The sequence below is a fragment of the Mobula birostris genome, chromosome 4, assembly GCF_030028105.1.
Source record: "Mobula birostris isolate sMobBir1 chromosome 4, sMobBir1.hap1, whole genome shotgun sequence".
In the NCBI taxonomy this organism is placed as follows: Eukaryota; Metazoa; Chordata; class Chondrichthyes; order Myliobatiformes; family Myliobatidae; genus Mobula; species Mobula birostris.
Genome location: NC_092373.1, coordinates 206,912,389 through 206,926,477, shown reverse-complemented (window position 1 = coordinate 206,926,477; position 14,089 = coordinate 206,912,389). Strand labels below are relative to the sequence as shown.

Here is a 14,089-nt window from a genome sequence, read left to right as displayed (position 1 = left end):
GTTCCTAGTGGAATGCGATTCTGATTTCAATGTTTATGAAAAATTTGGATAGGTATGTAGATAGGAGAGTTATGGTCCAGGTGCAGATCGATGGGGCTAGACAGAACAGTAGTTGGACATGGACTCGATGGGCTGCAGGGTGTATTTCTGTTCTGTAATGTTCTGTGACCCTATCTGAGGACTGAGCTGTGAAAATTTGACCCGCCTGTATGATGTCATTGAAACATTATGGAAGATCTCCTGCTTTTGTTTAGCTTTCTCCGACTTGGCAGCTGGATTTTCCAGTGTTAATCAGAGAGTTACACATACCAAGAGCAGTGTAGCACAATATAGGCTATTTGACCCCAGACGTCGTGCCAATCTATATAACACCGCTCTGTCATCAATCTCACCCTTCCCTCCTTCGTAGCTCATAACTCTTGTTGCATTAAACTTGTATAATTGTTATTTCCTTTGCACTTAAACAGTTAATACCTGATATTGTTTTACATAGCTACCCATATACATGTACTGTGTAGTATGTTTCCTAGTGGTCACAATATGTATATATAGTTCTTCAGTGTGTCCCCTAGTGGTTCTTTGCTTCTTTCTAGAAACTTCTTAGTATCACATTATTTGAACAGGGGCAACCGACTGGTTAGCTCTTAACTGCAAATTTGAATGGAATATCTCTGATCTATGGGTACAATAAGAGCTGAACACATTGCCCCACCATCTTTTAGTCTTTTTCCAGGTCTTTGTTCTTAGCTATTCGACTTTTGCAACTCTGCGTTTGCAATTCTCTTTGTTCGATTAATGCTTAATAAAATAATCCTGAAGCAACAAGTTGTGTGGCTCTTGACTTCCAAAAGAACCTTGGATCCAACATCGGAACCCAGTGCTCTCCATTTCACTTTCAGCTATGTGCCTATTAAATGTTCCTATTATATCACCGCCCTTGGAAAAGCCCCCCTCTCTCATCTCCCCGAAACAGCTCTCTCTCCTTTCATACAGATCTCTGCATTCAGACTTAGTTCCGCTACTTAAAACTGGCAGACCTAAACAAAGCTGACTTTTATTGAAAGCATACCCAGGCTGGCACATTTTGTATCCTCGATCTTTGTCTCCACCACAGTTCCCAAACTCATTCCCTTGCTGATTTATAACTTCATAGCAAATCTTTGCAGCAGAGCTGGAGTCTGTCGAGAGAATGGAGATAAGAAAAAAAACAATCAACAATGATTCAATGGCAGTGCAAACTCCTGTCAGGAGAATGGACTTAAGAAAAAAATAAATCTGCGGCCTTTGTCGGAGTAGATATTTTTGGAGTGGTCAGAGTTAGAGTGGACATTTTTAGGCTTTAGCTCTGAGGCTTCAGTGAGGGGAGGCTTGAGTAGGAAAAGGCAAAAAAGCTGAAGGTAGATTTCCTCACCTTCGCTCCTACTCCCCCCCCCCCCCCCCCAATAATGTTTTTCATTTCTTTATAGTAGCTCATTTAGAACAGTAGAAGTGCCAGGCCGGATAGTGGAATGTTCCTTTTGTGGGATGTATGAAGACAGGGAGATATCCAGTGTCACTTACAACTACACCTGTGAGAAGTACATGCGGCTGCAGCTTCTAACACTCCATGCTAAGAAACTGGAGCTGGAAATGGATGAACTCTGGATCATTCGGGAGGATGAGGGGGTGATAGATTGGACATATAGACAGGTAGTTACACCCAAGGTGCAGGACACAGAAATCTGGGTGACAGTCAGGAAGGGGAAAGGGATTAAGGAGCCAGTACAGAATACCCCTGTAGCCGTCAACCTCAACAGGATACTGTTGGGGGTGATGACCTAACAGAGGAAAGTCACAGCGGTCAGGTCTCTGGCACTGAGTCTGACTCTGTGACTCTGAGGGGAAGGGGGAATTCTGCAAAGTGAGATCAGGGACTTATGTGTTAAGTTAAAGGGAAGGAACTCCAGGGTTGTGATCGCAGGATTCCTACCCATGCCACGTGCCAGTGATTATACAGTTTAACACGTGGCTAGGGAGCTGGTGTAGGAGGAAGGGCATCAGATTTTTGGATCATTGGGCTCACTTCCTGGGAGGGTGGGACCTGTACAGAAGTTTTAGAGCTTTGAGCAGCAGCCAGTTGGAGAGATCGGAAGCCTGAGAAGACGTACTTCAAGCAACACACATCAAAGTTGCTGGTGAACGCAGCAGGCCAGGCAGCATCTCTAGGAAAAGGTGCAGTCGACGTTTCAGGCTGAGACCCTTCGTCAGGACTAACTGAAGGAAGAGTGAGTAAGGGATTTGAAAGTTGGAGGGGGAGGGGGAGATCCAAAATGATAGGAGAAGACAGGAGGGGGAGGGATGGAGCCAAGAGCTGGACAGGTGATTGGCAAAAGGGGATACGAGAGGATCATGGGACAGGAGGTCCGGGAAGAAAGACAAGGGGGGGGGAACCCAGAGGATGGGCAAGAGGTATATTCGGAGGGACAGAGGGAGAAAAAGGAGAGTGAGAGAAAGAATGTGTGCATAAAAATAAGTAACAGATGGGGTACAAGGGGGAGGTGGGGCCTAGCGGAAGTTAGAGAAGTCGATGTTCATGCCATCAGGTTGGAGGCTACCCAGACGGAATATAAGGTGTTGTTCCTCCAACCTGAGTGTGGCTTCATCTTTACAGTAGAGGAGGCCGTGGATAGACATGTCAGAATGGGAATGGGATGTGGAATTAAAATGTGTGGCCACTGGGAGATCCTGCTTTCTCTGGCGGACAGAGCGTAGATGTTCAGCAAAGCGGTCTCCCAGTCTGCGTCGGGTCTCGCCAATATATAAAAGGCCACATCGGGAGCACCGGACGCAGTATATCACCCCAGTCGACTCACAGGTGAAATGTTGCCTCACCTGGAAGGACTGTTTGGGGCCCTGAATGGTGGTAAGGGAGGAAGTGTAAGGGCACATGTAGCACTTGTTCCGCTTACGTGGATAAGTGCCAGGAGGGAGATCAGTGGGGAGGGATGGGGGGGACGAATGGACAAGGGAGTTGTGTAGGGAGCGATCCCTGCGGAATGCAGAGAGATGGGGGGAGGGAAAGATGTGCTTAGTGGTGGGATCCCGTTGGAGGTGGCGGAAGTTACGGAGAATAATATGTTGGACCCGGAGGCTGGTGGGGTGGTAGGTGAGGACCAGGGGAACCCTATTTCTAGTGGGGTGGCGGGAGGATGGAGTGAGAGCAGATGTGCATGAAATGGGGGAGATGCGATAAGAGCAGAGTTGATAGTGGAGGAAGGGAAGCCCCTTTCTTTAAAAAATGAAGACATCTCCCTCGTCCTAGAATGAAAAGCCTCATCCTGAGAGCAGATGCGGCGGAGACGGAGGAATTGCGAGAAGGGGATGACGTTTTTGCAAGAGACAGGGTGAGAAGAGGAATAGTCCAGATAGCTGTGAGAGTCAGTAGGCTTATAGTAGACATCAGTGGATAAGCTGTCTCCAGAGACAGAGACAGAAAGATCTAGAAAGGGGAGGGAGGTGTCGGAAATGGACCGGGTAAACTTGAGGGCAGGGTGAAAGTTGGAGGCAAAGTTAATAAAGTCAATGAGTTCTGTATGCGTGCAGGAAGCAGCGCCAATGCAGTCGTCGATGTAGCGAAGGAAAAGTGGGGGACAGATACCAGAATAGGCACGGAACATAGCTTTGCTGAACATCTACGCTCTGTCCGCCAGAGAAAGCAGGATCTCCCGGTGGCCACATATTTTAATTCCACATCCCATTCCCATTCTGACATGTCTATCCACGGCCTCCTCTACTGTAAAGATGAAGCCACACTCAGGTTGGAGGAACAACACCTTATATTCCGTCTGGGTAGCCTCCAACCTGATGGCATGAACATCGACTTCTCTAATTTCCGCTAGGCCCCACCTCCCCCTCGTACCCCATCTGTTACTTATTTTTATGCACACGCTCTTTCTCTCACTCTCCTTTTTCTCCCTCTGTCCCTCTGAATATACCTCTTGCCCATCCTCTGGGTCCCCCCGCTTGTCTTTCTTCCCGGACCTCCTGTCCCATGATCCTCTCGTATCCCCTTTTGCCAATCACCTGTCCAGCTCTTGGCTCCATCCCTCCCCCTCCTGTCTTCTCCTATCATTTTGGATCTCCCCCTCCCCCTCCAACTTTCAAATCCCTTACTCACGCTTCCTTCGGTTAGTCCTGACGAAGGGTCTCAGCCTGAAACGTCGACTGCACCTCTTCCTAGAGATGCTGCCTGGCCTGCTGCGTTCACCAGCAACTTTGATGTGTGTTGCTTGAATTTCCAGCATCTGCAGAATTCCTGTTGTTTGAAGACGTACTTCACTCAGGTTTGCTGATCGAGCAAAAAAGACAGTGACTCGTGGCGGTTTGGGAGCTTTGAGCACTGGTCAATCAGTATTCAGGATTGATCAGCAAGAACAAAGTAAATTAAGGCAAGGGCAAGCAGATTGGTCATTGTTGCAATGGCCATCACTGGAGTGAGCAGAGTTAGAGTGAAGACTGAGGTTTTAGCTCTACAAGGTTTCAGTGAAGAGAGGCTTCAGTCAGAGAAGGCAAAAAACGTTACAGGTAGAGTTTGGTAGAATGTAAAAAAGTTTTTTTTCATTCTTCTTTACATTTCTTCATTTAGAACAGAATTGATGCCAGGCAGAATAGTTAGACATTCCTCTTCAGGATTTGGGAAGTGGGAAAGCAGGGAGACATCAAGTGTCCTTGACGACTACACCTGTGAGAAGTGCATCCAGCTGCAGCTTCTAACACTCAATGTTAAGGATTTGGACGTGGGACTGGATAAAGACCAGATCATTTGGGATGATTAGGTGTGATAGATAGGACATATAGGGAGAATAGTTACACCCAAGGTGCAAGGTGCAAGACACGGGAAACTGGATGACAGGAAGGGGAAAGGGGTTAAATAGCCAGTGATCTTTGGGCTCTTTTCGGGAACATGTTTCCTGCCTCTAGCGTGTCCAATCCCTTAATAATCTTATATGTTTCAATCAGATCCCCTCTCATCCTTCTAAATTCCAGTGTATACAAGCCCAGTTGCTCCAATCTTTCAACATATGACAGTCCCGCCATCCCGGGAATTAACCTCGTGAATCTCTGCTGCACTCCCTCAATAGCAAGAATGTCCTTCCTCAAATTTGGAGACCAAAACTGTACACAATACTCCAGGTGTGGTCTCACCAGGGCCCTGTACAACTGCAGAAGGACCTCTTTGCTCCTATACTCAACTCCCCTTGTTATGAAGGCCAACATGCCATTAGCTTTCTTCACTGCCTGCTGTACCTGCATACTTACTTTCAGTGACTGATGAACAAGGACACCAAGATCTCATTGTACTTCCGCTTTTCCTAACTTGACACCATTCAAGTAGTAATCTGCCTTCCTGTTCTTGCCACCAAAGTGGATAACCTCACATTTATCCACATTAAACTGCATCTGCCCACTCACCCAACCTGTCCAAGTCAACCTGCATTATCTCAACATCCTCCACACATTTCACACTGCCACCCAGCTTTGTGTCATCTGCAAATTTGCTAATGTTACTTTTAATCCCTTCATCTAAATCATTAATGTATATTGTAAATAGCTGCGGTCCCAGCACTGAGCCTTGTGGTACCCCACTGGTCACCGCCTGCCATTCTGAAAGGGACCCATTAATCCCTACTCTTTGTTTCCTGTCTGCCAACCAATTTTCTATCCATGTCAGCACCCTACCCCCAATACCATGTGCTCTAATTTTGCCCACTAATCTCCTATGTGGGACCTTATCAAAGGCTTTCTGAAAGTCCAGGTACACTACATCCACTGGCTCTCCCTTGTCCATTTTCATAGTTACATCCTCAAAAAATTCCAGAAGATTAGTCAAGCATGATTTCCCCATCGTAAATCCATGCTGACTCGGACCAATCCTGTTACTGATATCCAAATATGCTGCTATTTCATCCTTTATAATTGACTCCAGCATCTTCCCCACCACTGATGTCAGGCTAACTGGTCTATAATTCCCTGTTTTCTCTCTCCCTCCTTTCTTAAAAAGTGGGATAACATTAGCTACCCTCTAGTCCTCAGGAACTGATCCTGAATCTATAGAACATTGGAAAACAATTACCAATGTGTCCACGATTTCTAAAGCTATCTCCTTAAGTACCCTGGGGTGCAGACCATCAGGTCCTGGGGACTTATCAGCCTTCAGTCCCATCAGTCTATCCAACACTATTTTCTGCCTAATGTGAATCTCCTTCAGTTCCTCCGTTACCCTAGGTCCTCTGGCCACTATTACATCTGGGGGATCTGAAAGAGGTGGCTGAAGAGATTGTGGAGGCATTATTAATAATCTTTCAACGATTAATTAATTCTGGCATTGTTCTGGAAGAGTAGAAAATTGCAAATGTCACTCCATTCTTCAAGAAGGGAGACAGGCAAAAGAAAGAAAATTATAGACCAGTTAGTCTGACCTCAGTGACTAGGAAGATGTTGGAGTTGATTGTTAAGGATATGGTTTTGGAGTACTTGGAGGCAAATAGAACATAGAAATCTGCAGCACATTATAGGCCCTTCGACTCACAATGTTGGGCCATGTAATCTACTCTACAAGCTGCCTAGAATATTCCCAGTTCATAGCCCTCTATTTTCTAAGCTCCATATACCTATCTAAGAGACTCTTAAAAGACCCTATTGTATCCGTTTCCACCACCACCGCTGGCAGTGCATTCATCACCCTCTGTGTGGAAAAACTTACCCTTGACATCCCCTCGATACCTATTTCCAAGCACTTTAAAATATGCCCCCTCATGTTCACCATTTCAGCACATGATAAAATAGTCCATAGTGTTCATGGTTTCAAGGCAGAATCTTGCCTGACAAATCTGTTGGAATTCTTTGAAGAAATAACATGCAGGATAGACAAAGGAGAATAGGTGGATGTTGTGCATTTAGATTTTCAGAAGGCTTTTGAGAAGGTGCCTCCACCCCTGTCTATGGCAGAGCATTCCACAGATTCACTACTCTCTGGCTAAAATAAAATCCTCCTTTACTCTGTTCTAAAATGTCACCATCAATTTTGAGGTTGTGTCCTCTAGTTCTGGATAACCCCACCATAGGAAACATCCTCTCCACATCCACTCTATCTAGTCCTTTAAACATTCAGTAGGTTTCAATGAGATCTCTCTAGTTACGGTAACTTCACCCACTTCATAACACCTGAAACTTGCATCATACTGCTAGTGTAAAATATTTATTCCAATCGTCAGCTATTTCATTGCCCCCCATTACTATCTCTCTGATATCTATGTTGCCTTACAATAAACACGAGGTATGTAAGAATGGAACAGCAGTTATCATGGGGACTTTAACTTGCACATAGATTAGGCTGAATCAAGTTGTTCGAGGCAGTCTTGAAAAGGACTTTCTTGAACAGCATATTAGTGAACCTACAAGGGAACCTGCTATCTTAGATCTGGTCCTGTGCTATGAGACAAGTAAAATTAGTGATCTTGTAGTTAGGGATCCTCTCGGAAAGAGTGATCACAGTATGACTGAGTTTCTTATACAAGTGAAGAGTGCAATCGTTCAATCTAAAACCAGTGTATTATGCCTGAACAATGGAGACTACAATGGGATGAGGGAGGATTTGGCTAGTGTAGTCTGGCAACATGGGCTATATGGTGGGATGGTTGAGGAACAGTGGAAGACTTTCAGAGATTTTTCCCGGTGCTCAAAAGTATATTCCAGTTAAAAGCAAGGACAGTAAGGGTGGGGAGACTCAGCCATTGAGTACTAAGCAAATAAAGGAAGGCATCAAACTAAGAGCTCATGTATACAAAGTTGCCAAGAGTAGTGGGAAACTGGAAGATTGGGAAAACTTTGAAAGCAACAAAGAACCATGAAGTGAGCAATAAAGAAAGGGAAGTTAGATTATGAAAATAAACTAGCACAAAATATAAAAACAGATAGTAAAAGTTTTTATGATTATATAAAGCAGAAAAGGGTGGCTAAAGTGTGCATAGGTCCCTTGGAGGACGAGAAGTGGGAATTGATATTGGGTAATGAGAAAGTGGGCGAGGCTTTGAATGACTATTTTGTTTTGGTCTTCATGGTGGAGGACACGTCTAACATGCCAAAGAGAGATGTTATGGATGTGATAGGAGGTGAGGACCTGAATACATAGTTATCACTAAAGAGGTAGTGCTGAACAAACTTGTGGACCTGAAGATAAACAAGTCTCCTGCTCCTGATGGAATGCATCTCAGGGTACTGAAAGAAATGCCAGAAGTTATAGTAGAGGCTTTGGTGATAATTTATCAAAATTCTCTGGACTCTGGGTAGGTCCTGGCGGATTAGAAGATGGCAAATGTCACGCCACTGTTCAAAAAATGATGTAGGCAAAAGGAAGGTAACTATAGGCCAGTTAGTTTAACATCTATAGTTGGGAAAATACTTGAAGCTATCAGTAAAGAAGAAATAGCGAGGCATCTGGAAAGAAATGGATCCATCAGGCAGACACAGCATGGATTCAGCAAAGCAGGTCCTATTTGACAGACTGGAGTTCTTTGAAGGTATAACGAGTGCAGTGGATAGAGGGGAACAGATGGATAGGATAGTTACGAAGGCCTATGGGATGCTAGGCTTCATTAATAGGGGGATTGAGTTCAAGAGTAGAGAGGTCATGTTGCAACTCTACAAATCTCTGGTGAGACCACATTTAGAATATTGTGTTCAGTTCTGGTCACCTCATTATAGGAAGGATGTGGAATCTATGGAGAGGGTGCAGAGGAGATTTACCAGGATGTTGCCTGGATTGGAAAACAAGTCTTCTGAGGCAAGGTTAGCAGAGCTGGGACTTTTCTCTTTGGAGCGTAGAAGGATGAGAGGGGACTTGATAGAGGTCTACAAGATTATGAGAGGCATAGATAGGGTGGATAGCCAGTACCTGTTTCCCAGGGCACGAATAGCAAACACCAGAGGGCATACGTACAAAGTTAAGGGAGGGAAGTTTAGGGGGGGGACATCAGGGGTAAGTTTTTTACACAGAGGGTTGTGGGAGCCTGGAATGACTTGCCAGGGATGGTGATGGAGACTACGACATTAGGAGTATTTAAGAACCTCTTGGACAGGCACATGGATGAAAGAACAATAGAGGGTTATGGGGTAGTGTGGGTTTAGTACTTTTTTTTGTAGGAGTATATGGGTGGGCACAACATCGAGGGCCGAAGGGCCTGTACTGTGCTGTGGTGTTCTAGTGTCTAGTGTCTAATAGAAAACAGAGAGTTGGGATACATGGCTGTTTCTCTGGTTGGCAATCAGTGGTGAGCAGTGTGCCACAGGGCTTGGCGCTGGGCCCACAACTGTTCACGCCATACATTAATGATCTAGAAAAGGGAGCCAAGTGTAGTGTATCTAAGTTTGCTGATGATACAAAATTGAGTGGGAAAGCAAATTGTGCAGAAAATACAGAGAGTCTGCAGAGAGATATAGATAGGTTAAGTGAGTGGGCAAGGGTCTGACAGATGGAGTACAATGTTGGTAAATACGATGTCATCCACCTTGGAAGAAAAAATGGAACAGCGGATTATTATTTAAATGGTAAAAAAATTCAGCATGCTGCCAGGCAGAGGGACTTGGGGAGTGCTTGTACATGAATTACAAAAGGTTGTTTGCAGGTGCAGCAGGCTATCAAGAAGGCAAATGGAATGTTGGCCTTCATGCTAGAGGGATTGAATTTAAGAGCAGGGAGGTCATGCTCCAACTGTACAGGGTACTGGTGAGGCCGCACCTGGAGTACTGTGTGCTGTTCTGGTCTCCTTACTTGAGGAAGGATATACTGGCTTTGGAGGAGGTGCAGAGGAGGTTCACCAGGTTGATTCCAGTGTTATATACCCCTAGGGTTCATTTTTTCTGTGAACTGTCACTTTAAGACACCGAGCGAATGAGACTGACTTTTGGACAGTGTTGGGTTTCTGCTGACTACAGAATTGCTGGGTTACTATGGTGAGAAAGGTGGAGTTATTTGATGGACAATGAATGTTTATGGTTTCTCGTGGCTTGTTTGGAATAAGCAAGGTCAGATGATCCTCTCACAGTCACACATGGAGACACACGTGCTCAGAATCGAGATGGTTTCGATCATGGGAAGACACCAGTGAGTGAGGTCACTGGTTTAAACTTCCAGTAACCCAAAAGGGGTGAGTTGAGATCGATCCAGAGTATTGATGAACGACTCCCACAAAGTACTGCAACCAGAAGTTTGCAGAGAAACAGGAGGGGAGAGAAAGGTTTGAAACTGAAGAAACCTGGTGATAAAGAGATCACTGTTTGGACTCTCTTCTAAGTAGCATGTAAGGGTGAGTTTGATTCTATTCGAATACAAATATGTGATTGTCACATAGTTAATCCACAGGGGTGGGTTCTCTGGTGAGGGGAAAACCTTTGTGATAATCACATGTGTATTTACCCTTTGTCTGGGTGTGGTGGCTTACTGAGAAAGGCACTCCTGTGGCAAATCACTGTTGGAGTTATTTCGTATGTCATGGAACTGGATAAGTGGCTATCACACTGTGTGTTTGGGGTAACCGTATGGAATCTACCGGTATGTTGACCCTTGCCTGGCTGGTGGTTCCCTTGAAGAGGGTCCCCTTTGTGATAAGCTACTGTTGGTGATATTTCATGTGTGGAGTGGAACAACTTCAGAGATAAAACCTGCTGCTATTGTTGTTTTATATTGCTGTTGTGGAATCTGTGGAATATCGACGTAATTGCCTTCTCACAACATTCGCCTTTGGATTACAAATTTCTCACATTAACTAACCTGAGGAATGAACTGAACTTTCTTACATACCGTCGTAAGACTGTAACTCTTGCCACCTGAGCTTGAATAAGTTTGGGAACTTTATCTATACACCTATCTTTGCATATCACTGCTAACTTTTGATCACTTGGTTAAGTTACCATATTTAGTAGTTACTAATAAAGATAGTGGATTTTAACATCAAAAACAGACTCCAGATGTGTTTTATTGCTGCTGATACTTTTACAGTGTTGTGTGCACGTAACCGGTACTTTCCCCAGGGTTGTGTGCACGTAACACCAGAGATGAGGGGGTTAGACTATAAGGAGAGATTGAGTTGCCCGGAAAAGATAATATAGAGGCAGGAAAGTTGTTTCCACTGGTAGGTGAGACTAGAATTAGAGGACATAGCTTTAAGATTCGGGGGAGTAGATTTAGGACAGAGATGAGAAGGAAGCTTTTCCCAGGGAGTGGTGAATCTGTGGAATTCTCTGCCCAATGAAGCAGTGGAGACTACATTAGTAAATATATTTAAGACAAGGTTGGATAGATTTTTGCATAGTAGGGGAATTAAGGGTTATGGAGAAAAGGCGGGTAGGTGGAGATGAGTCCATGGCCAGATCAGCCATGATCTTATTGAATGGCGGAGCAGGCTCGACGGGCCAGATGGCCTACTCCTGCCCTTATGTTCTTAACATGCATTTTTAGAAACTGCAGCTCAATATATTCTATGCAGTTGTAGTCACCAAGAATGTAGTCACCCTGCTCTACCACATTCCAGAACAGGGGCATCCCACTCTCCTGCCTGGCATCTCTGCTGTCCCTAGCTGAGCAGATATACGGAAATGAACAAAAGAGCTTGAGCTTTTCTTCCCTTTGCTTTCTCAGAGTGAAGCCTCTTTGATTCCAATTCTTCGCTGAAGCCTTGAAGAGCTAAAGCCTGAAGACTCTGTGTGCTCAGACTCTGGCCACTGCGCTTGCCCCACCTTTCTTTAATTTGCTCTTGCTAATCAATCCCAAACACCGATTGGCTACTGGTTAAAGCTCTTTGGTTGTACTGACTCGCTGCTACCTTTTATCCTCGAGCAGTGGACCTGATTAAAGTCCCCTCCTCTCAAAACTTTTGATGTTTGGATTGGCCATTGAGCAAAGTGCTTTTTATCAAATAGACTTTCTCTTTTTAGCAAATATGGTCTTATGGTCTTTATTCCTTGAGAGGGTGGGGGAAGCTTACAGCAGGTGTGAGATGCAGAGTATGAGGGACTAGCTAAATTACATTGAGAATTAAAGCCAGGAACTACTTTTCCTCCCAGCCATGGTCTACTGCACCCTCCCCCCTTTCCTTCTCACATGGCGTGCACGGAATGAGTTTTAATTATGAGTTTGAGGAGACGGTGTGTCACTAAAGACTCTCGCAAATTTCTACAGATGTACCGTGGAGAGCATTCTAACTGACTGCATCACTCTCTGGTCTGGAGGGGTCACTGCACAGGATCGGAAAAAGTTGCAGAAACTCAGTCAGCTCAATCGTGGGCATTCTCCTCCCCAACATCGAGGTCACCTTCAAAAGGTGATGTCTCGGAAAGGTGGCATCCATCATCAAGAACCCCCTTCACCCAGGACCCCCCCCGTCACCCAGGACCCCTGTCACCCAGGACCCCCCCCCCTCACCCAGGACCCCCCGTCACCCAGGACCCCCATCACCCAGGACTCCCCGTCACCCAGGACCTCCCTCACCCAGGACATGCTCTCTTCTCATTGCTACCATTTTTGCTCTCTTTTTCAACTACATTTATTTTTACATAGAAATTTCTTCTTGTAATAAATAGTTTTTTATCTAATGTACTGCTGCTGCAAAACCACAAATTTCATGACATCTGCGCGTGATTTTAAACTTGATTCTGATTTTGATTTCTCCTGCCATCTTTAAAAGTAGCTGAGCCTGAGTTTACTGGGACCAGGCCTGACCACACCCTGGACCACTGTTACACCACCAGCAAGAGTGTTTACCATGCTGTCCCACACCCACTTTCGAAAGTCTGATCACCAGAGACTGAAGACTGCAGCGCCAGCAGTGAGGACCAAGAAGGGGCGGACAAGGGAAGCACAGGAGTGCTTACAGGACGGCTTTGATTTGTTGGACTGGACCGTATTCAGGGATTTGTCTTTGAGTGATTGAGCACACCACAGCTGTCACTGACTTCACTAAACCTGTGTGGATGAGTGTGCCCGAATCAAAGGTCGTGGATGAACCAAGTGGTTCAACGTCTGCTGAGGCATTTTAAGCCTGGCAACTCAGGTCTGCAGAAGAACAACGGGTACAACTTGTGGAGGGATGTTTCAAGAGCTAAGGAACAATTCCAAATGAGGTTGGAGGTGAAACCTGATGCATGTCAACTCTGGAAGGGTTTGCAGGCCATTACTTCCTCCAAAGCGAAACATATCATCATGAATGGCCCAGATGAGTTCAACACCTTTTATGCTCACTTTGAAAGGGAGAATGGAACTACAGCTATGTCAATCCCTTAAACAGCCGGAGACCCTGTTACCTCTGTCTCAGAGGCCAATGCTCAAGCTGTCTTTCAAGAAGTGAACCCTCCCAATGCGATAGGCCCTGATGGAATACTTAGCAAGTCTCTGAAAAGTTGTGCCGACAACTGGCAGGGGTGTTCAAAGATATTTTCAATCTCAGTCAGAAGTTCCCACCTGCTTCAAAAGGGCAACAATTATACCAAAATAATTGGTACTTAATGAAGACTTTGCTTCAGTATTCACTATGGAAAAGGATCTTGTCAGTTCTAGGGATGACTTCCAGCGGACTGAAAAGCTTGAGCATTTAGATATTAAGGAAGAGGATGTGCTGGAGCTTTTCAAAAGCATCAAATTGGATAAGTCACCAGGACTGGATGAGATGTACCCCAGGCTACTGTGGGAAGCGAGGGAGGAGATTGTTGAGCCTCTGGCAATGATCTTTGCATCATCAATAAGGACGGGAGAGGTTCTGGAGGATTGGAGGGTTGTAGATGTTGTTCCCTTATTCAAGAAAGGGAGTAGAGCTAGCCCAGGAAATTATAGACCAGTGAGTCTTACTTCAGTGGTTGGTAAGTTGATGGAGAAGATCCTGAGAGGCAGGATTTATGAACATTTGGAGAGGCGTAATATGATTAGGAATAGTCAGCATAGCTTTGTCAAAGGCAGGTCATGCCTTACGAGCCTGATTGAATTTTTTGAGGATGTGACTAAGCACATTGATGAAGGTAAAGCAGTAGATGTAGTGTATATGGATTTTAGCAAGGCATTTGA

At 45.1% G+C, this 14,089-nt stretch overlaps 1 protein-coding gene across 1 annotated transcript in view; it reads right to left on the bottom strand.

The window, feature by feature from the left end:
* Positions 1–14,089, bottom strand: part of LOC140197108 (disintegrin and metalloproteinase domain-containing protein 12-like) — a 136,097-nt gene that overhangs the window by 46,723 nt on the left and 75,285 nt on the right. Inside the window, exon 15 of the mRNA XM_072257023.1 lies at positions 1,070–1,178. Coding sequence (XP_072113124.1) covers positions 1,070–1,178 — 109 coding nt within the window. The remainder of the gene's footprint in view (positions 1–1,069; positions 1,179–14,089) is intronic.